Source organism: Dermacentor albipictus, chromosome 1 (assembly GCF_038994185.2).
Source record: "Dermacentor albipictus isolate Rhodes 1998 colony chromosome 1, USDA_Dalb.pri_finalv2, whole genome shotgun sequence".
Taxonomy (NCBI): Eukaryota; Metazoa; Arthropoda; class Arachnida; order Ixodida; family Ixodidae; genus Dermacentor; species Dermacentor albipictus.
Window position 1 is genome coordinate 464,053,004 of NC_091821.1, and position 19,389 is coordinate 464,072,392.

Sequence of the window (19,389 nt, forward strand, 5' to 3'; positions counted from 1 at the left end):
ATGCTACCGTCGTCATAAATCGTCGTCGTGCATTTGTTGTCGTACCATCGTCGCGATCTCGTGGTCATTCCATTGTCGTTATTCCAAGTTCCAGGTAATGCAGTTATCGTCACACCATCGTCGTCACGCACCCGTCGTCATGCCATTGTGATCATTTGGTCGTCGTCACGCTGTCGTCAGTTTAAGGTACTCATTATTTCGGAATCGTCATCCCATTGCTGTGATGCCGTGGTCGTTACACCGCCTTCGGCTGCACCAGAGTATGCCTAGAAAGCCGGATAGCGCTCGAAAATCGGCTGGGAGTGTGGTAACATAAACGACAACGCTGTAAAGTGTCTTTTACAGTGAAATTTGATGAAAAACGGAGAGCGTTCAGGCCCCCAAGCAATTTGGCCAGCTCGAGAGCAAACATTGCTGTCTCTCCCGTAGTCGAGTGTAGATGTAAGCATGAAATGGCAATCGGCAAAGGAGGTTGTTTGGAGATGATACTAGCCAATATCTTGAAATGGATCTAGTGAATGTTGGCAAAGGCTCACCCCATGTCACCACACCGCATGACGCCATACTGTGCACTGGTCCATATGGAATTTGCCCAGCTAGACGAAAATTGGCTGGAGGGCGCACGACAGGCAGCTCAAGACACCAGGGAGGCAGAGCGTACTGTCTAGCTAGAAAAAAGGATTAATTGAATTGTGTGGTTTTACGTGGCAAAACCACGATTTGATTTTCAGGCACACCGTAGTGGTGTACTCCGGATTAATTTTCACCATCAGGGGCTCTTTAACGTCCCCCCAGTAAACTATCGAGACAGGGGAATTTTTACATTTCGCCTCCATCTAAATGTAGCCGGTGCGGCCGGGATTTGAACCCGTGACATCGTGCTTAGCAGCGCAATATCATAACGCTAAGCGAAAGCTGCAGGTGAAGCGCGTGGACAAGGCGCGGCGCCATGCAGCATGGCGCCATCTCTCGAGATGAGGCAAAACCCACGCCGTCGAACTCGCGGACAGCTGGCGTTCAGCGCTCAACTCCAAAGATGACAACTAAGTGTATAGTGCCCTGCATTTGACTTTTGAATGTCGCTATTGCAAATGACAAATAAAACTTTAGCATACTAGAAGTTACAGCTTGAGTGATATTGTGAACAAGCATAATGAAGAACTCGGAAGCAATATTTTTGTAACTTGTTTGGGCAGTAACTAGCCTATGTAATACGGTTCTGTACAAAGGGTTGCGACCGTGAGACTGCATTATTTTAGGTTTTCACTGGCTGCCCGGATGATCTCGTTTTGTTCTCGCAAACTTGCCCGGGTGTTCTCGTTTTAGTGCCCGGATAACGGCTCTGACATTTTGTCAAGGTGACTGGAAGGTGGCCGACACCGGCAGCTAATCGCATTTGATGCTTAAAAACGTCTAGTCCACGCTACACCTGCAGCTCAAAGACTCACGTTACACACATTAACTGTCCTGTGAGTTTTTATCGCGTTTCCAAGAAAGCGCGGTGTCTTTTAAAACCCAACGGACTACGATTGTTGTATCTGTTATGGCGGTTTATCATGTAGACAACAACATGCATGGTGTACTGCCAACAGTTCCATTGGTTCCTCGCTTTACTTCGAAAAATGAGAAAGCGCCAGCTCACTGTCCAGTCTTTCTTGAGCTTACGTTGGTATTTTGCACAAGTTCACAAATTTAGCGTAGTACTGACGCGAACAACAGGAATGATGAAGTACGCATAGACGCACAGCCATCGTCATTTGCATGCAGCGTCATATGCGTAAAAAACGGGTTAAAAATCTTTTAGCGAAGATCAAAAATATTTTGTGAAGGTTTTGTTTGTGCTGCCATGGCCACGCTTTCAGCCTTGCCACGTTCTAGCCAAGCAGAGAATTTCACATTTCTGCATTTCCGCGTTGTCATTAAGAGACTCGAATAGACAACAGAGCCAGATTCTCGTGAAAACAGAGAATGTCACATTTCTGCATTTCCGCGGTGTTATTAAGAGACTCGTGTGGACAACAGAGCTAGATTCTCAGGTGAGTAACATTGCTGCATAAACCAATGCTTCTAAACGAAGGAGTTGAAGATGCGCATTCGTGGAAGGTTATGTGCGGCAATGGGAATTTCAATAAATTACAGTTGAAAGTCCAGCGTCCGTCTGTGTCTAACGCCTTTTCCTTGGGTGCGCGTCCCCCCCCCCCCCTTTGTGTTTCGCCGGTAACCCTGTTTTCATGTTCATCATGCACCAATTGGCCTAATAGCTTGCGCTAATGAACTAATACATTTCCATGGGTTGTGCGGACACAAAGTGATAAATACATTTGCTATTTCTCCAACCTTAGGAAAGATCGCCGAGTGGAAACACTTATCGCACGGGAAACTGCTCCTGCGGCGGCTACGAAGGACATGTTTGTTAACAAACCGGAAGCTTCTCTGAGAGGTGAGTGTTCCAGAATGTGTTAGCGGCGTTAAAGCATAAATGGCCAAGTAAGTCAAAGGCTTAACTGCACCTCCGTAGCGGGTAGGCCCGGCATTGCACTATCTTCGGGATTTTTTTGTACACGCGGACACGATGGTGGGGAAAGTAGCCCTTAAGAGCTTCACTATGAAAAGAAAAGTACAGGCCCAAAATGTTGCAATCTATACGAAGCGAAGCGAAAGTAAAGCGGTTAAGCAAATGGTTTACAAGTAATGACGATGCATATAATTTTGTTTGCTTTCACACTATGCAAACTGTAAATTTATATAATCATTCATATTTATCGCTCACAAAGGTCCCAACTGTGTCTTCATGCAAATTTTACCTATATGCGCAGCATTGTTCACAAGGTAGGCCGAAATACTAAGTCCACATCAGGTGGATTCGCAGCGTCAGACGTGTGCGAGCGATGTGGACGGGTGCGATTCACGATAATTGTCGAGGGAAAAATTGTGATGATAGTTGCATGCGCAGCAAAATACGATATGTATCAAACAACGCTTACGGATTCTATACTCCTTGCGTAACAGTCGGATAACCTATTCAGAAGGATTGGCCAAGAACAGGCACACTCCTAGTGGCACATACCGAATGGCTAAATGAAATGGAGTAAATAAAAAAAAATCTATGAAACATAACTCACCATTCTATTACGAGATCGGTGTGCTTTAGAGATATCTGTAAGTCAATGTTACATGTTTAGGTTTATGTAGGAATCCTGTAGTCGGACATGCCCATTTTGGAGGATTAGCCAAGAACGGGCACACATATAGTGGCAAATACTGAGGGGCAAAATACGAGAAAATAAACTAAATAACTAGCACTTAATTGTGCTGTTCAGCCTTCTCCTTTTCGCTTTTAGAGCGCAGCTTTCTTGCGGCGAGCGTCAGCGTCGGCGTAACCGAGCGAACGAGCACAGCGAAAGATGAAAGCGAACGCTAAGCGCGGGGGGAGAGGGGCGGAAAGACGCGAGGAGGAAAGCGGGGAGGATGGTGCAGTAGGTGGAAAGCGGAGGAGGGCATGGCGAAGAGGGTGAGAATGAAAGTGGATTGCCGGCACTACCAGACATGCGGCCAGCCTAAAAAGAAAGCGCTGGCGTGGGCTTACTCACTGCGCATGCGCTACTTCGCCTGCGACGTCGTCGCTGCTAGAGCATGCGTTCAGCGCGAGGCACGCGCGCACGAAACGGTAAAAGTTGGCCAGACGCAAAAGTTGAGAAGAGAATTGCCGACTTTCGCGCGCAGGAGCCGGTAGTGCACTACTCAGCGCCGCCGTATGCCAGCTTCTGAAAATTTGTAGCCGATATTAGCCGCCAAGAAGTCAAGCCACAAGCCCGAGTCATATCTTCGACAGGAGCAAAATCGAAAAGACGCGCTGTCGCGGACATGCGAGAACACGCGAGGACGTCCCGCAAAGGCAGCACAGCCCGCTGCGGGCGCTTCAAGATACAGTGCGTGCTGCTGCGTACTGCGCATGCGCACCGTCGCCTCCGCGGGTTTCCTGCGTACGCAGAGCTGTTGTGGACGCCCAATTAAAACTATCTACTATATCGCGGATTCAAAACACCTAAACAGCGGCAATCGAAATTCGCATTAGGGAGTATGGTAATCGTCGATGACATTTCTTTCGCTCTTTTAATTTTATTATATACCATGAACCTACTAGTACAGCAGCAAGCCTTGTAGAGTAAATCAATGATGTTCCAAAAAAATCAAAGTTGCTAAAAAAAAGGTATAAAATATTTGATGGAAGACACACTTGTAAAACCTAAGGTATTTGGTTGTCAGAGGTCTGATGACAGAACAACATAGGTCTTATGATCGGACCTTGTACTGTGTATTTTAGTTTTCGTTCCTGTTCTCATTTTTTTTTGCTTGAACAGCTTGGCTAACGTCAGCTGGGACACCTTGCATATAAACGTTACACCTTTACTACACCGGCACAGAAGGCGACATATGTTGCTAGTGCCTTAAATTTTAATGCCATTCGCGGGGTGCCACACGGACATGCTTAGTGGCATTAAGACTTAATGCCAATCGCTTCGTAGCGCGTACTTCTAACTCGCTCGGCCATATAATGCGCTTTCTCGTTCCCAGTGACTCCACATTCTGACAATAATAAACCATTTTGTCGGGAAAGAAGCTTAATATATCTTTCGCTTTGTTTTAAAAGGAGCTCGTTTTTCGAGCCGTACTGAATTCTTATAACCATCACAACTCACTTGGCCATCGAATACAACGAAAGCTTCGGCTTCCAACAGTTTGCTCGGGGGTGCAAAATTACATTACTGAAGCAAACTACATAAGACACACCCGTTAATGTTTTCCTGCCATTTCTGAAACGTTTCCTGCCTAAATAACTTTTTAAAGCTTTATAACGATTGGCAAGCAATATTCACGGTTTCACTGCAGCTATCCCCTTCGCGACGATTAATGTCGTTAAGTATGTGCGTATAGCAGCGAACGAAATGTAACGGCATTAAGAAACTTAAAGCTTTTCATTTTTAATCGCATTAACCTCGCCCATGTGGCATCCGCAATGCGACCTGTACAATCCTTGTATGCTGACCAAGTATGCTACCTTTTGTTCTGCGCATCAAAAAAATAACTTCATATGCAGATCTCTTTTTCTTCGTTGAACAGCTTGGCTAACTACATTCAAACGGAAGGAGATATCCAGACGTCAAAGGAAAGGTCGTCGCGTACAGCTCAGACAATGTTGTTGACGTTACTCGCTCTAAACGCCATGGAACTGTCTCGTCTGTGCAAGGATCGAAAATACCACAGTATGTCCAGCAAACAACTACTGCGAAGCGTGTTGATTGGGTGTTCGAGGGAAGTCTCGCTCATACAGAACCACTCCCGTTGCATAATGAGACACATCTCCGCTCAGTGCAAACGGAAGGGAAAAATCCAAAAGGAAAGGGTCAGAAGAAATTTGCACCAGCTCTTCATGCGCGTTTTCGCATTCTTGTGTCCATCTGAATGGTACATCTGTTCGAGCCAGTTTTGTTAGGTGCAGTGTCTTCATAGCGTAGTTTCGGATAAACGCTCTAAAATATCCCGCTAGTCAAAAAAAAAAAAGATACACGCGAAGTAGGTTTGCTTTAGGTGGCGTTACAAGCTTAGATATGTGCGCCACGGACTCTTCTTGGTATTCTTCGCGGTACCATCTAATATTGGACCCAAACAATTTGCTTTATTTTTGAAACGCATGTTATTTTTGAAACTTATCTTGAGCATCGCTTCAAACAAGACAGCGAGAACATGTACAAGGTTATTTTATGCTTTTTCTCTCCTACAGTACACAATGATGTCGCCTGCATACGCATTGTAAATGAATGCTCGCGCCTTTGGGCTTACTCTAATTGTTGTCGCTCTTGGACGACTCTGCTAACTTTTGCTGCGTGTTAACTAAAGTGGACGGCGTCGGCCGTGCACGCAGGAGCCTCGAAGGAAGGAACTTCACTCGTTGGGATCCGTTTCGAGACTGGTTTATTTACAAAAGATATTGAAGAAAGGAGAAGGGAAAGGGAGAAGAAACACAAAGTCCACGTTCTCTTTTGGCCGCACCGAGGCCTTCGTCCTTTTCGGGGGCGCCCGCGCCTCGCACTGAGTGGGCGGTTCGCCGAAAATGCGGTGGAACGGATCAGGTTGTTGGTAGATGCGCCGGCCGGCACGTGCTGCAGTGGGGCGCCTCTCGTCCGTTCGCCGGCTCCCTCTTTCTCTTGTGTCGTCGGTCCCCCAACGACGGGTGCAACAATGCTTGCTGCTCGTTTGCGACTTTCAACATCCTCCCCCGCAATGAGCGCCGGCTCATTCCCGGCCACCATTGTTAGCACAGGCTGGCGCCACACTGAGCTCGAGTGGGTACAAGGCTTGTACGGGTCGTCGCAGTTCGCTTTGGTTCGGGAGAAGGATCTTGCAAGCACGTATTCGGCCATCTCTTCCTGGAAACGTCTGCAAAACACGACACATTCGCCACATCTGGCGTGGAGCCCGATCATCCCGGAGGAGAACTATGTCTCCCTCACCGACGCCTCTCCCTCTGCCTGGCTTTGTGATAAGCGCTAAATGAAGTTGCAGTAGGTATTCGCGTCTCCACCGATGCCAGAATGAGTGAACAAGCCCGGCGCGTCGCCTCCATTGGTGTGTCTCTGCTGCCGATTTGACTTCGGTGGCTTCTCGGAAAGGAGGCAATCTCGTTAGCTGGCGACCGACGAGGAAATGGGTTGGAATCAAGGGCATAAGCTCCCCCGCGTCCGAAGACGCGATAGTCAGTGGGCGAGAATTTACGGCAGTCTCGGCTTGGGTTAGCGTTTGAATTTTATTTATTTTTATTTATTTTCAATACTGCTGCTCTCCTTCGAGAGCGTGGCAGTTGGGCAGTACAATAATTCAGTTGTACAATGCAACGAAATCAAAGTATAGATTATACAAAAAGTAAGAAAACGACATAAGCAGTGCAAGTTATACATAGTACTATACAAGTAAACCATGATAAGATTAAACGTAACAGTAAATAATAAAAAAGATGTAAAAGAGCAAAATGCTTTATAACAAAAGCACAGATATTACTAAGGGCTAGTAATAAAACAGAAATAGCTAGAATAAACTACGAGTGTTAGGGAATCATTATGGCAAACGAATAAGCTGTCGAAAATTAGAGTGTTTATTAAATTTCCTAACGAATAAAGCAATCTGTGCCGGTGTCCCTGCATGCATAATAGGTACTGTTATTCACACACAGTTTTTTTCTATTTGTGATATAAATTCGGAAAATGATTCAATGTTGGTGATAGCAGGATGAAGTTGGTTCCATTCTGCTATCGCGAGCGGAAAAAAAGAATACTTAAATGTGTCATTTTTGCATGTGTATTCTGTCAATGTGTGCGCATGCTTGTTACGTGTAGCTCGAGTTTCAGAGAATGAAATGTATCGGGAGGTATCTATTCTGTAGTTATTTTTTAGTAGTTGAAACAAGAATTTTAAGCGAGCGTGTTTCGCTCTTGTGGATAGCGTTCGCAAACCAGACTGGGTTAAAAGATGTGTTGGCGAGTCTGTACGTCTATATTTGTTATGGATGAACCTCACAGCTTTCCTTTGTATTGATTCTAGCTTACTTATGTTAGTCTGTGTATGCGGAAACCAGACTGTGTTAGCGTATTCGAGAACAGGCCTTACAAATGATGTGTAGGCTAGCAGCTTCGTTGACTTGGTTGCGAGCGCCAGGCTTCTTTTTAAGAAGAATAGTTTGCGCAGCGCCTTTGAGGTTATATTACTGATATGGTTGTCCCATTTGAGCTCCGAGGTTAATGTAACGCCTAGATATTTGTGTTCTACAACTTTGTTAAGTGGAGTGCCATTAATTGTGTAAACAAAAATTGATGATACCGTTTTCCTGGTTACAGACATGATCGCGGACTTTTGTGTGTTTATTTGCATCTGCCATTTGGAGCACCAATCAGCTATGTCAGCTAGAGAATCATTTAATTTAATATGATCATTGTAATTGTTAATTTCTCTGTATATGACGCAGTCGTCTGCGAATAGCTTTATATTGCAATTGATGTTAGCTGTGATATCGTTAATATAGAGTAAGAAAAGCAATGGTCCAAGCACAGACCCTTGGGGGACTCCGGATGTTACTGCGACTGTGTTAGAAAGAGTTTTTTCGTAAACCACAAATTGCGAGCGGTTACTTAAGAAACCTTTTATCCAAGCAGAAAGTTCTCCTATACCAAAAACCTTTTCAACTTTAGCTATTAATTTGCTGTGACATACACAGTCGAAAGCCTTGGACAAATCGAGTAGTATCAAGTCAGTTTGACCGCGGTTATTAACTGTAATAGCAAGATCGTGGACTAGTTCCGTTAGTTGGGTTACTGTCGATAGACCACTGCGAAAACCGTGTTGGTTGGGTGAGAAAAAATTAATGCGTTCTAGGAATACGTTCATGTGCTTTAAGATTATGTGTTCTAGAAGTTTACATGACGTGCTCGTTAGTGAAATGGGTCTGAAATTTGAAGGTAATGTTGTGTCACCTCCCTTGTGGATCGGGATTACCTTTGCAATTTTCCAATCATGAGGTAGTTGCGAAGTCTTAAGTGATTTCCGGAAGACTAGGCCAAGATATTTACTGCACCACTCTGCATATCTTTTGAGGAAAGTATTGGGTACGTCGTCGGGGCCACTACCTTTCTTGGGGTCAAGTTTAAGCAGTAGATTGAAAATACCGGCATCCGTAATATCTAATTTATCGATTTTCGCGTGATGTTGCGTTGCAAATGGGGGAATAATGTTATCATCTGTAGTGAACACTGACCGAAAAAAATCGTTATATGCGTTAGCCTTAGCAGTTTTTTCTTCGGGAAGAGAATGTGATGTAGCATTTTTATTAGTACGAAAGTAATTCCAGAACCTCTGAGGGTTATTAACAAGAAAATTAGGTAGTGTTACATCAAAGTAGTGTTGTTTAGCACGTTTAGCTTTAAGCTTGAATTCAGCGATGGCAACCGGTAATTTCTGAATTCTGGATTCTGCACAACCTTTTGTTTTTATTGCCCTACGTAACCTTTTCAAACGTCGTTTTGCTTGAATAACTTCTCGCGTGATCCATGGATTATTTTTTGGAGGACGCTTTGTTTTTGTAGGAACGTAGTGAGTGATGCAGTAAAGTACAACCGATTTGAAGTGAAACCAAAGGGAATTTACATCTACTGAAGCATCGGAGCCAATTTCTGAAAAATGCTGGAATTCATGAGCGAGGTGCATTAGTATGCTGTTATCGTCAGCGTTTTCGAAGTCTGTTACTATAGATACAGAAGAATGAGTGGTTATGCTGCCACCAAGAGGCACGATGCACACTGGTACGTCGTGGTCTGATATACCATGAACTACATCAGTTTTTATGCGATTTATGTCGAAGTGGTTACTGAAAAAGATTAGATCTAGTATGTTCCGAGTATTTCCCTGTGAGCGGGTGGGGCATGAAATGATCTGATGAAGATTGAAGGTTAGCATGAGGTCAAGCAATGCATCCGAAGCTGATGATGAGTAGCACATACTATTCCAGTTAATGTCTGGCAGATTAAAGTCGCCCAAGAGGACAACGCGGGAACCAAACACGTGGCGTTCTATGTAATCATGAATGACACTGATAGAAGCATCATCAGAGTTTGGGCTCCGATAAACACAACCTATGAATATGTTTGTGCCGTCACAAAGAAGTTTACAAAAAATGGCCTCAGCGCCTTGTACCTCTGGAAGGGCTATAAAGGAAAGGCCCTTTTTTATCAATAACGCCACTCCACCACCACGTGTGGGGCGGTCCTTCCGGATCACAGAATAGTTGGGCGGTGCGAACTCGTGATCAAAAATTTAGATCAGGTCCTGCGAAGAAGACGTCGTTCAGTGACAGCTTTTCCGCCGCTTTGCAAGAGGCATCGAATACGCCTCTCAACTTGGTTGTTTTGCTACTAGGCCACAGCACACCTCGGTGTGGCATGTAGTAAATGGGCCCCAGCGGGGACTCACCCAGTTCGTTCGCTTCCCCGGTGTGTCCAGCTTGCAGGTAGTTCCTGATTGCCTGATCGTAGTCTAGAATGGCTTCTTCATGTCGCAGCAGCTTCGCCGTTAATGAGCGAAGTCTGTGCGATGATGTGCTCTGATTGTCCGTCAAGTCTGACGCGTTCTCTTTCCATGGGAGAGCTACTTGGTATCTACCGTTCTTGTGGGTGATGGTTTCTTCAAAGACCCGCAGAACGCTGTCGTCTTTGGTAGTCAGCTGTACATCGTCGACGATCCCAAGGTGCTCCATCTCCCAGAATGATCCTAGTTGACGAGAAATTTCGTCACGTGCTGTGGTCACACCTACACGCATGACTCCGGTGGTTGCTGATAGTGGCTGGAATGCCGCAGGTGGGACGGAACCAATGTGGTATGCTTCCTGCTCTGACGCGTTGCCTGTCACTGATGGAGTTGTCGACCGGCTCTCGTTGGCTGCCTGACTCCTGAGAACTCTCTTGATCTTTGTTTTGAGGAAGCAGATTTTCTGGATGTATGCAGCACAAGCTTCTAATTCTGCATCTAATTCTTGAACATCTATCTTCTTTTCGATGCTCTCGTTAACAGATTTCAACTCATCTGCTTGTTCAAGAAGACGGTCGAGGCGTTCCTCAAGCTCACCGACTTGGATGGTTGGTGATTGCAGTAGGTCGCTGGCCGCTGCGATGATTTTCTCGATTGCTTGTCGCAGGGCGGTCTGCTTCTTCTGTAGTCGTTCCATGGCGCTTTCGATGTCAGCAGGCGAAGTATTCCCGGGTTCGACACCAAAAAATGTAAATGAATGCTCGCGCCTTTGGGCTGACTCTAATTGCTGTCGCTCTTGGACGACTCTGCTAACTTTTGCTGCGTGTTAACTAAAGTGGACGGCGTCGGCCGTGCACTCAGGAGCCTCGACGGAAGGAACTTCACTGGTTGGGATCCGTTTCGAGACTGGTTTATTTACAGAAGATATTGAAGAAAGGAGAAGGGAAAGGGAGAACAAACACAAAATCGACGTTCTCTTTTGGCCGCACCGAGGCCTTCGTCCTTGTCGGGGGCGCCCGCGCCTCGCACTGAGTGGGCGGTTCGCCGAAAAGGCGGTGGAACGGATCAGGTTGTTGGTAGATGCGCCGGCCGGCACGTGCTGCAGTGGGGCGCCTCTCGTCCGTTCGCCGGCTCCCTCTTTTGTGTCGTCGGTCCCCCAACCACGTGTGCAACAATGTTTGCTGCTCGTTTGCGACATTCAACACGCATAGCAGAAGCGTCCCAAAAAAGGATTCAGAACAGCATCGGTGAGCTTCTGAAGCCACTTTTCATAGGTGAACACAATTCTTATAATTGCCAAATGGCATCAAAAAGGCGGTGTATTTCTTGGTTTCTTCTTGGAGTGGCATTTCTTAGATGCACTTTGCACAGATCTATTCTCGAAAACCAGGTGCATTCAGATGTCTCCTCAATGACGATGTCTGTTCGAAGCATTAAGGATCGGATCAGCGGCGTCTGGCTCTTAATCGTCCTGCAGTCTGCACATTCTGAGGCTGTCGTATTCTTTTGGAGTCTTGGGGATTGGTGATGCCAAAAGCAACACAGATGTGCGAATTATACCTGCGTCTAATTTGCGCTGCAGCTACTCTTTCAGCCCTGTCTTTTCTCTCGATGGATTCTAGGGCTTTTTCCGTACTTTAGTAGTATCGTGTAATTCAAAGTATACTTAGAACTTCGTGGTTGCAGGAGTATAGCCTCCCATGCAAAACAATTCTAGATAGATTGCCTACTGGGTCTCTTTTCGGGCTAGCGAGTAAATTTCGCAACAGCCACATATTTTTAGTTATCTTCATCGGAGCTTACAGACACAGCGCCGTCCTACTGAATGTTTAGTCTCAACGATTTTATATTTGGACGAGTGAGAAGAAAGTCATATTGGACACCTTCTACCACAAAGGCAACAACTTCCACGCACTGCGACTAGTATTTTAGCCTTAAGCTCGTCCATTTATAATGCCTCGTTTTCACGACCACCGTATCCTCGTTCAAGGACTGGTATGCCTGAGCCTATTTCTTCTCTATTTGCTTTTTTTCTCTATAGTATTGATATTGGCGTTGATGTTGAGCTCGCAGCGCCTGTTCATTCAGTTCGCATCCTATGGGGAGGAAACGTGAAGACATTAGTAGCATGGCCTCCTTTACACTCTGAGGTAGACATAGGGATTCCGGTTGTGTTTGCGGCTCTGTCTTGTTCAACAATGCCGGTTATTGCAAGGGATCATAGGGTTCTGAGTCGGTGATTCGAAGTCTAGTAGTTATACTTTCTGTTAGTTGGGGTGGCATTACGTCCGGGTTTCTAGAATGAGAATGTGACTATCCCTGAAGGTCTCGACAATTCTTGCAGGTTCGCTCAGACTACTAGTGAGGAAAGGTTTATAGCAGCTCTAGTAGTGCTTTGAGAGTTTCGAGCCCTTCTATTTGGGAATGTAGTTACAAATTTCTGGGCAGGAAAATACGAGCGCTAAGACATGATCCTAATAGCACCTCTGATTCAGCAATAAGTCGTTGCTTCTGAGGAAACTATAAAATTGGGGAACCAAACCTAATACGTTAAAACTGCGCCTGCTCCCTTTCTTCAACATAATTTCTCCTGAGTGTAGACAGGCAGATATCTTTCCACGTAGACTACGTTCGCAAAACACGCTTTCTTAAGTGCAGCTCACGCAATTTTCTTCCCTACCCTATTGAGAAATCGTGCCATTTTTACCACACCTTCATGGTCCGATAGCCATCCATTCTATTTTGCTGCTTCTTCATGAAAGGTGACCAATTCTTCTGGGTCACCAGGAGACCCGTCAAACGTTTCTGGTCATAAAATTTCAATTGGGTGCTTCCTCCTAGGTTGGAAGGCAGAAAGGAGCTTGCGTCATTGTGTTCTATTCCGAAAGTTGTTGCTGTGTTTCGTCGCAATTGAAGGCCTGAAGAATTGTCGATCTCTCGCCGTACGGCGCTCCATGTTCGAACAGTCGCTGAGTACCAGCTGGCAGCAGGTTGAGTACGAGCATAGGGCTACTGGGTTATGTATTTTCGCAGAACTTCGTTTAACAAGTTCCGCGGGAGACACGACAGCCCGATCCAGAACAAGATCCAGGCGCTAACCGTTGTCGTGTCCAGAAGGAGGTCGACTGAAGAATAATCTTGGATTTGATAGCTCTTGCACACCACTCGGACGTTGCAACTTTGAACGAAAAAGGTCACTCATATTCGTTCACTCGTCAGCTGCGCCAAATTATGCAATTAGGCCGCAGACATATAATAAATGAAGCAATGGTCATGTCACCACTGCAATTTTTTTATTCTTCTCTTTTATCATGCTCTTCATTCTCTCCCCCCTTCAGCTGGCGCTGTTCAGGTGAACTTCTTGAACTTTGGCTTGATTCAAGTGGTAGGAATCATATTCAGTCACCGGAAGGAGGTAGTTTTGGACATGTTACACCCAGTGGAAATCGCAGCCTGTTCTAAGAACAGGTGACCGCTGGTGTAAGGGATACCCTCAACCCCAAGCCTGCTAAGCACCACTTCCTTCATGCTAGGACGGTGGCTGGAGACGGAGCCAATATACGCGGGAATGAAAGTGCGTGTATCCAGCTGGGGAGTAATTTCTACGGACCGCGAACGCAGTTCGTGCCGTGCTGTTTGTATCATCGCGGGGCAATTTCGGATAGTGCACCTAAGTTTAGGGGTGAGGAATAACTAGGTGCTGGGTATGATAGCTGAGCGATAAGACCAAATTAGATGACAGGAATTTCTTAGGCACGTTATCATAGAAGTAGGCCTATTTTCACTGTTCAGCGGCACTGCGCTAAAATCATTACTTTTCATTTCTGCGTGGTGCGCAGGTGGACTGTCGGTGGCTGTCCCGGGAGAACTTCGCGGTTATGAGGAACTCGTCAGGAATTTCGGCAACAAGACGTTCGGGGAACATTTTGAATACTCTATAAAGCTTGCCAGGGAAGGCATACAAGTTACAAATTATTTAGCCAACGCCATACAACCTGAGTACAAGCACCTCAAGGAAACTCCAGCCTTAAAGTAAGTATCTCCGGTATTCTAATTTCTGTTTCAGCTCAGATTCGCTGATGGGAAATCGTGAATGCTTGAAAGGTCGGGAAGAATTATCTGTCAATTCCCTGCCTTCTTTGTAGATAGATGAATGAATTTCGGGAACACTAAGACTGAGAGAGACATAATTTCGCAAATTAAAAATAAACATATGAGAGTATTTCGAAGCATAACGTAGAGAAGTAAATACCCGTTCCCCCGAGCCCAAACATGAACAAAACGTTACCGTTAAACCAGTCATATTCTAGGTAAATTAATTTCTGCAATGATATTTTTGCTGCTTCTGAATAGCGTCAGAAATGGCCATATTTTTTCAAACATTACTGACCTAATATTTTCGACGTCTTATGTTTAGGTTTAAATAAATTCCAATGACCCCTAAACTCTAAAAAAATATCTGGAAAACCTCAGGGCATCCTAAATAATTTGCTCTAACAGGCGTCATACAACCAGTGTAGATTTCCTTTATCGGGAGGTGTCGGGACAACATGGCACACTGGATGCTCACGTGGTCCCAAGCAGCGCTTTTTCACTTGCTCCAGTTCCTCGGTCGTCCTGTGGGCAACTGCTGCGCAGCAAGCAGCAGCATGCATATAAAGAGCGAGACACAGCGGGTGGCACAGCATCCGGATGTTCTGCTCGCACGTGGCCACCTTCTTTGTCACATAGAGTTTCCTGCAACTATAGGCTGTGTCGTGTCTCCTACAGAGAAAGCAAACATGAAGCTGGTTGTAGAAAAAATATTTGAGTGAATGATTTGGAGTTTGACAGAAGTTTATCCAATGTTCCGGGGCTGTTGTGTATCGAGTGCCACTCTCATGTATAGCCGAATGCACGTCGGACAAAGCAAGAGATGCTTGAAGGTCATGGAAACAGAGCATGCTCGTAAAGTTTTGAGAGCTGTGAGCCGACAGCTTGCTTTCATTAGGGACTTTTGGCGGAGCGTAAGACGCGTGCGTTAGCGTTAGCGTGCGACGCAACGCTAAGGCTAAGGAATTCTGCATTGCGCAGCGTAAACTAGTCTTAGCATAGCGAAGAGCAGCAAAACGCTAACGCAAACGTATACGACGCCATATAGACCTAAAAACACGAAGTATGCTGGCAAACCACCCCCCTACGAAATGTCGAGCTAATTCAATGCCGAATGGTGAAGTGCATCACTAAGTCAAGCGAATGAGTGAAAGACAGGCTTTGGCGCCGTCTTGACGCGGTTACAGAAAGCGTCAGCAAACTCTCTCTCGTCAAGCCTATACTGCACCGCTACTTGAGAACGTATATATCTCGGAAGCACTGCCCATTTGTTACCAGTAGGCCGCTGTCGAAGCATCATCATCACAAATTTCAACCAAACTTAAAGCACTAGTGGGGAATGAATGAGCCGAGCAGTACAGGCAGATTCGAAGGGGGCAGCTCTCGCTTCGACTTGCGCCACCATGTTGCCGTACGTAAGGCTCACCCTTTGCTTGCGTTAGCGTTCACCACTCCAGCATCGCCCCAGCATCGCCCCAGCATTGTTTACGTACAGCGCATGCGCAGTGTGGGACATTCAACGCTAACGCTAATTCACCGCGTTTGCAGCTACACGATGTATTGAAGCTGCATATTGTCGGGATTGCGGCTGCCGTTCACTGTTTGAAAAATTTGTTATCGTCAGCAAAGAGCGCAGGCCGAATCATGCGTCAGATAATAGAAGCCTCCAAATTGCGCATGTGAGCAGCATGTGTCTAAGAATGGCTTAGGTTTCCTTGAAGCACAAATAAATTTATTTCCTCACGTCCTGATGAAGTTTATACAGCCTTGTTTTGTCGGTCTATCTGCTGTACCATGCGGCGCCAGGGGATCACGAGATATGACACGGTATAGGTGGTGATGGGCAATCTGGCTTTTCTTCATGGTCTGTGCTTGCTATTCCCATAATAAATAAAAAATTATGGGTTTTTACGTGCCAAAACTACTTTCTGATTATGACGTCCGCCGTGGTCGAGGACACCGGAAATTTCGACCGCCTGTTTGTTTTTTAACCTGCACCTAAATCTAAGTACACGGGTGTTTTCGCATTTCACCCCCATTGTAATGCGGACGCCATGGCCGGGATTCAATCCCGCAACCTCGTGCTTAGAAGCCTCTATTCCCGTATTCCACGGGCCTTCTTTTTTTTAAACCTTAGAGCGCTTCCCAGAACGTTCTCCTTCCCGTGTTGACACTTTTGAGGGGACCACCACGGACTAATAATTGTTATTCGTTTGAGTAAAATCAATTTTCTTTCTGTTCACCTCAGGGACTTGTACTCCAAAAGGGGCACTGGCAATCCTCTCACCCAAGGAGACACGCTGAGAAATCCTGACCTTGCAAAGACTTACAAGGAACTAATGGACAAGGGTGTCGACTACTTTTATAAAGGAGCTTTGGCAGAAAAGATCGTACAAGCGGTCAGTAATTCAAGTGAGTGGACGCTTCATCGTGATTTCCGCAGCGCTCTGTGGCGATATATTACTTAATGCACTGCATTGGCTCCTATATGAACACAACAGTTAAGGAAACATTCGAACAGTACTTTTCCCAAAATTGGAAAACTGTCGAATATATAAGAAAGCAAGTAGTCATTTCATTAGTATTGCTAGCTGGGCTACACTGGCTGAAGATAAATCCTATTGCTGAGAAGAAAGGAAAAAAGAAGAGCTTAGTTCTGCTAATCTAAGGAGGAAACCCGCGCTAACGTGACCACTCTCATAAAAAGATGGACAAATGCTTTGTTTCTCTGTCAAATCAATGTTTTATCAAATATCTCAGAGTTACCTATATCCTAGTGATTTAAATAGTCGTCTGCACTAACCATTTGGGATGGATAGCACGCAGCTACTCAACCGAACCACATGGCAGTCGGCTGAAAAGGCTTTAGTGAAGATATTATTTTCTCAAGCACCTAGTTACATCTTATGAGTTGTGAGCACGAAAGCACTAACTTCCAATTGAACGCCCCTGAGCGACTCTTCTAGTTTTGCGCTGCGAGTAATGTTTGCGTTTATGTTCGTTCCGGCCGACATGAATAAGAATAGCGATGTGGGCGAGTTAGTTTAAGTCAATGGTGCCAAATTTTGCACCATGAAGCACTGAAGTGCAGAAAACAACGTGAAGAAGGCAATCCTTCGTCATTTCTGACCTTTCCTCCCGCACTTACGTGCCGCACTCTGCAAAAATTTAACATTTTTCGCCCTTAATGTATTGGGAGAGTTGGCAACGATGGTGGATTTTGCTGCTTGCCTCTTCGCTCGTTTTGCTGCGTTCTCCCGCTCCCTTGTTTCGTCTGCGGTGTACCGGAGTGGACGGTCACGTTGCACTACCGCCAAGGTTGCGGCCTCCGGCGACGTAGATGCTTCAGACAACATGGATAGCGGTACGCGTTGCCTGAGCCCGCAAGCTCGAGCCAACGTCACCAGTACGCGCTTCTGAATTTCGAACCATGCAAACCCAGCCACGAAGACCTTGTGTATAGCGCAAAGAAGTTACTGACCTAACTCAATTTCTCAAAGTAAGATACTTCAGAATAATCGAACAGTAAGACTTACGCACAACCTTCAGACATGATGGCGTTGGTTTGTGATATGAAAATACGAGAAAACATAACTCTCTTACGCGGAGATGGAAAGCACAAAACCTTTTTCCAACGAGGGTGGCGATGAGTGCTTGTTGGTCGGTCATCATTGAAAGGTATCTGTATAGCGCAACAAAACAAGGGCACAAGAAGAAACCAAGAGAAGACAAGCGCTAACTATCAATAACGAAAATTTTACTTCCGGGATCGGTCATACATATACCCCCATACAACCACGTGCACACTATGATATCAGCCATGAGGACGCACTTACGTACATGACGGTGTTAAAAATTAAATTATGGGGTTTTACCTGCCAAAACCACTCTCTGATCATGAGGGATGCCGTATTGGAGGGCTCCGGAAATTTCGACCACCTGCGGTTCTTTAACGTGCACCTAAATCTAAGCACACGGGTGTTTTCGCATTTCGCCCCCATCGAAATGCGGCCGCCGTGGCCGGGATTCGATCCCGCGACCTCGTGCTCAGCAGCCCAACACCACAGCCACTGAGCAGCCACAGCGGTTACATGACGGTATGAAAACAATCTAAAACCGATACTACAGCAAAACACAAGAAAATCTAAATGAGATATGGAAAGTGCAGTTCAGCCTTTGCGCCATAAGCAAATAATCCAACTCTCTCGCGAACAACGACAGGGACGCTTTGGTGATGCATTGGTCAGCGGCCGTGAGGATCTGCTCCGTTTCTATTATTAGTCTTACGCGTTCGCGCTTATCCCTGTTTATAATAGTGGTATATTCTAGAAGTGGGCGACATGGCCGACATGGACATGCTTTACAATGGAAACCAAGAAAACCGTCGCCTGATACACTGTGGCACTTATTTCTCCGCTCTCTTAAGCGCTCGTTGATGCTTCTTCCCGTTTGGCTTGTGTGGCATTTACCACATGACAGCGGAATGCGATAGATCACCCCCACCGCGCATCCTACTAACGGATCTTTGTGATTCTTATCACACACCAGCACTTTTCTCCTGATTGGGTTTGTGGTTTTGCACAAGGTGCCCAGCTTATTTGGAGCTGAAGAAACAACCTGTACGCTGGCGCGACTTCCAAGTTTTTTCAGCGTATGTGATACCTGGTGTACGTACGTAATCACAGCGGTTTTCACCTGCTCACGAGTGCTAGCCCTGGCAATCTCACCGGGGCTCTGGAGTGTTCCTATTTTAGCAATCTCTCCGCCACCGACACATGGTTAGGATAACCAGTCTCCTTAAGACGCGCATGCAGCTGCAGGAGACTGGTTTTTATTAGGTGTAGGCATCATTTTCTAAGCGAGTTTTCGAAACACATGTTAGTTATGCCCCTCTTCACGGGGAGAGAGTTGGATTATTTGCGCATGGCATAAAGGCTGAACTGCATTTCCCTTATGTCATTTAGACTGCCTTGTATTTTCCTGGTCTGTCGGTTTTAGATTGTTTTCATACCGTCATGTACGCAAGTGCATTCGCATGGTTGACATCATAGTGTGCACGTGGTTGTTTGGGGGTATAAGTATGACCGACCCTGGAAGTCACTTTCGTTGTTGATAGTTAGCGCTTGTCTCCGTCTTCGTTTCTTCTTGTGTCTTTGTTTTGTTGCACTATACAGATATCTTTTCCTACGTTTCTACCATTCATAGAACGGCCATGGCCTCCGAGATTTC

The 19,389-nt window shown here is 45.8% G+C and overlaps 1 protein-coding gene across 4 annotated transcripts in view; it reads left to right on the forward strand.

Annotated features, from left to right (window-relative positions):
- LOC135905598 (scoloptoxin SSD14-like) overlaps nucleotides 1-19,389 on the forward strand; it is a 153,369-nt gene that overhangs the window by 62,951 nt on the left and 71,029 nt on the right. For all 4 annotated transcript variants that reach the window (XR_010565419.2, XM_065436547.2, XM_065436550.2 and 1 more), the window contains exons 5-7: nucleotides 2,343-2,440; nucleotides 13,908-14,100; nucleotides 16,409-16,572. Coding sequence is in view for 3 of the 4 variants with exons in the window: in XM_065436547.2 (XP_065292619.2) it covers nucleotides 2,343-2,440; nucleotides 13,908-14,100; nucleotides 16,409-16,572 (455 nt within the window). In the remaining variant the exon portion in view is untranslated. The remainder of the gene's footprint in view (nucleotides 1-2,342; nucleotides 2,441-13,907; nucleotides 14,101-16,408; nucleotides 16,573-19,389) is intronic.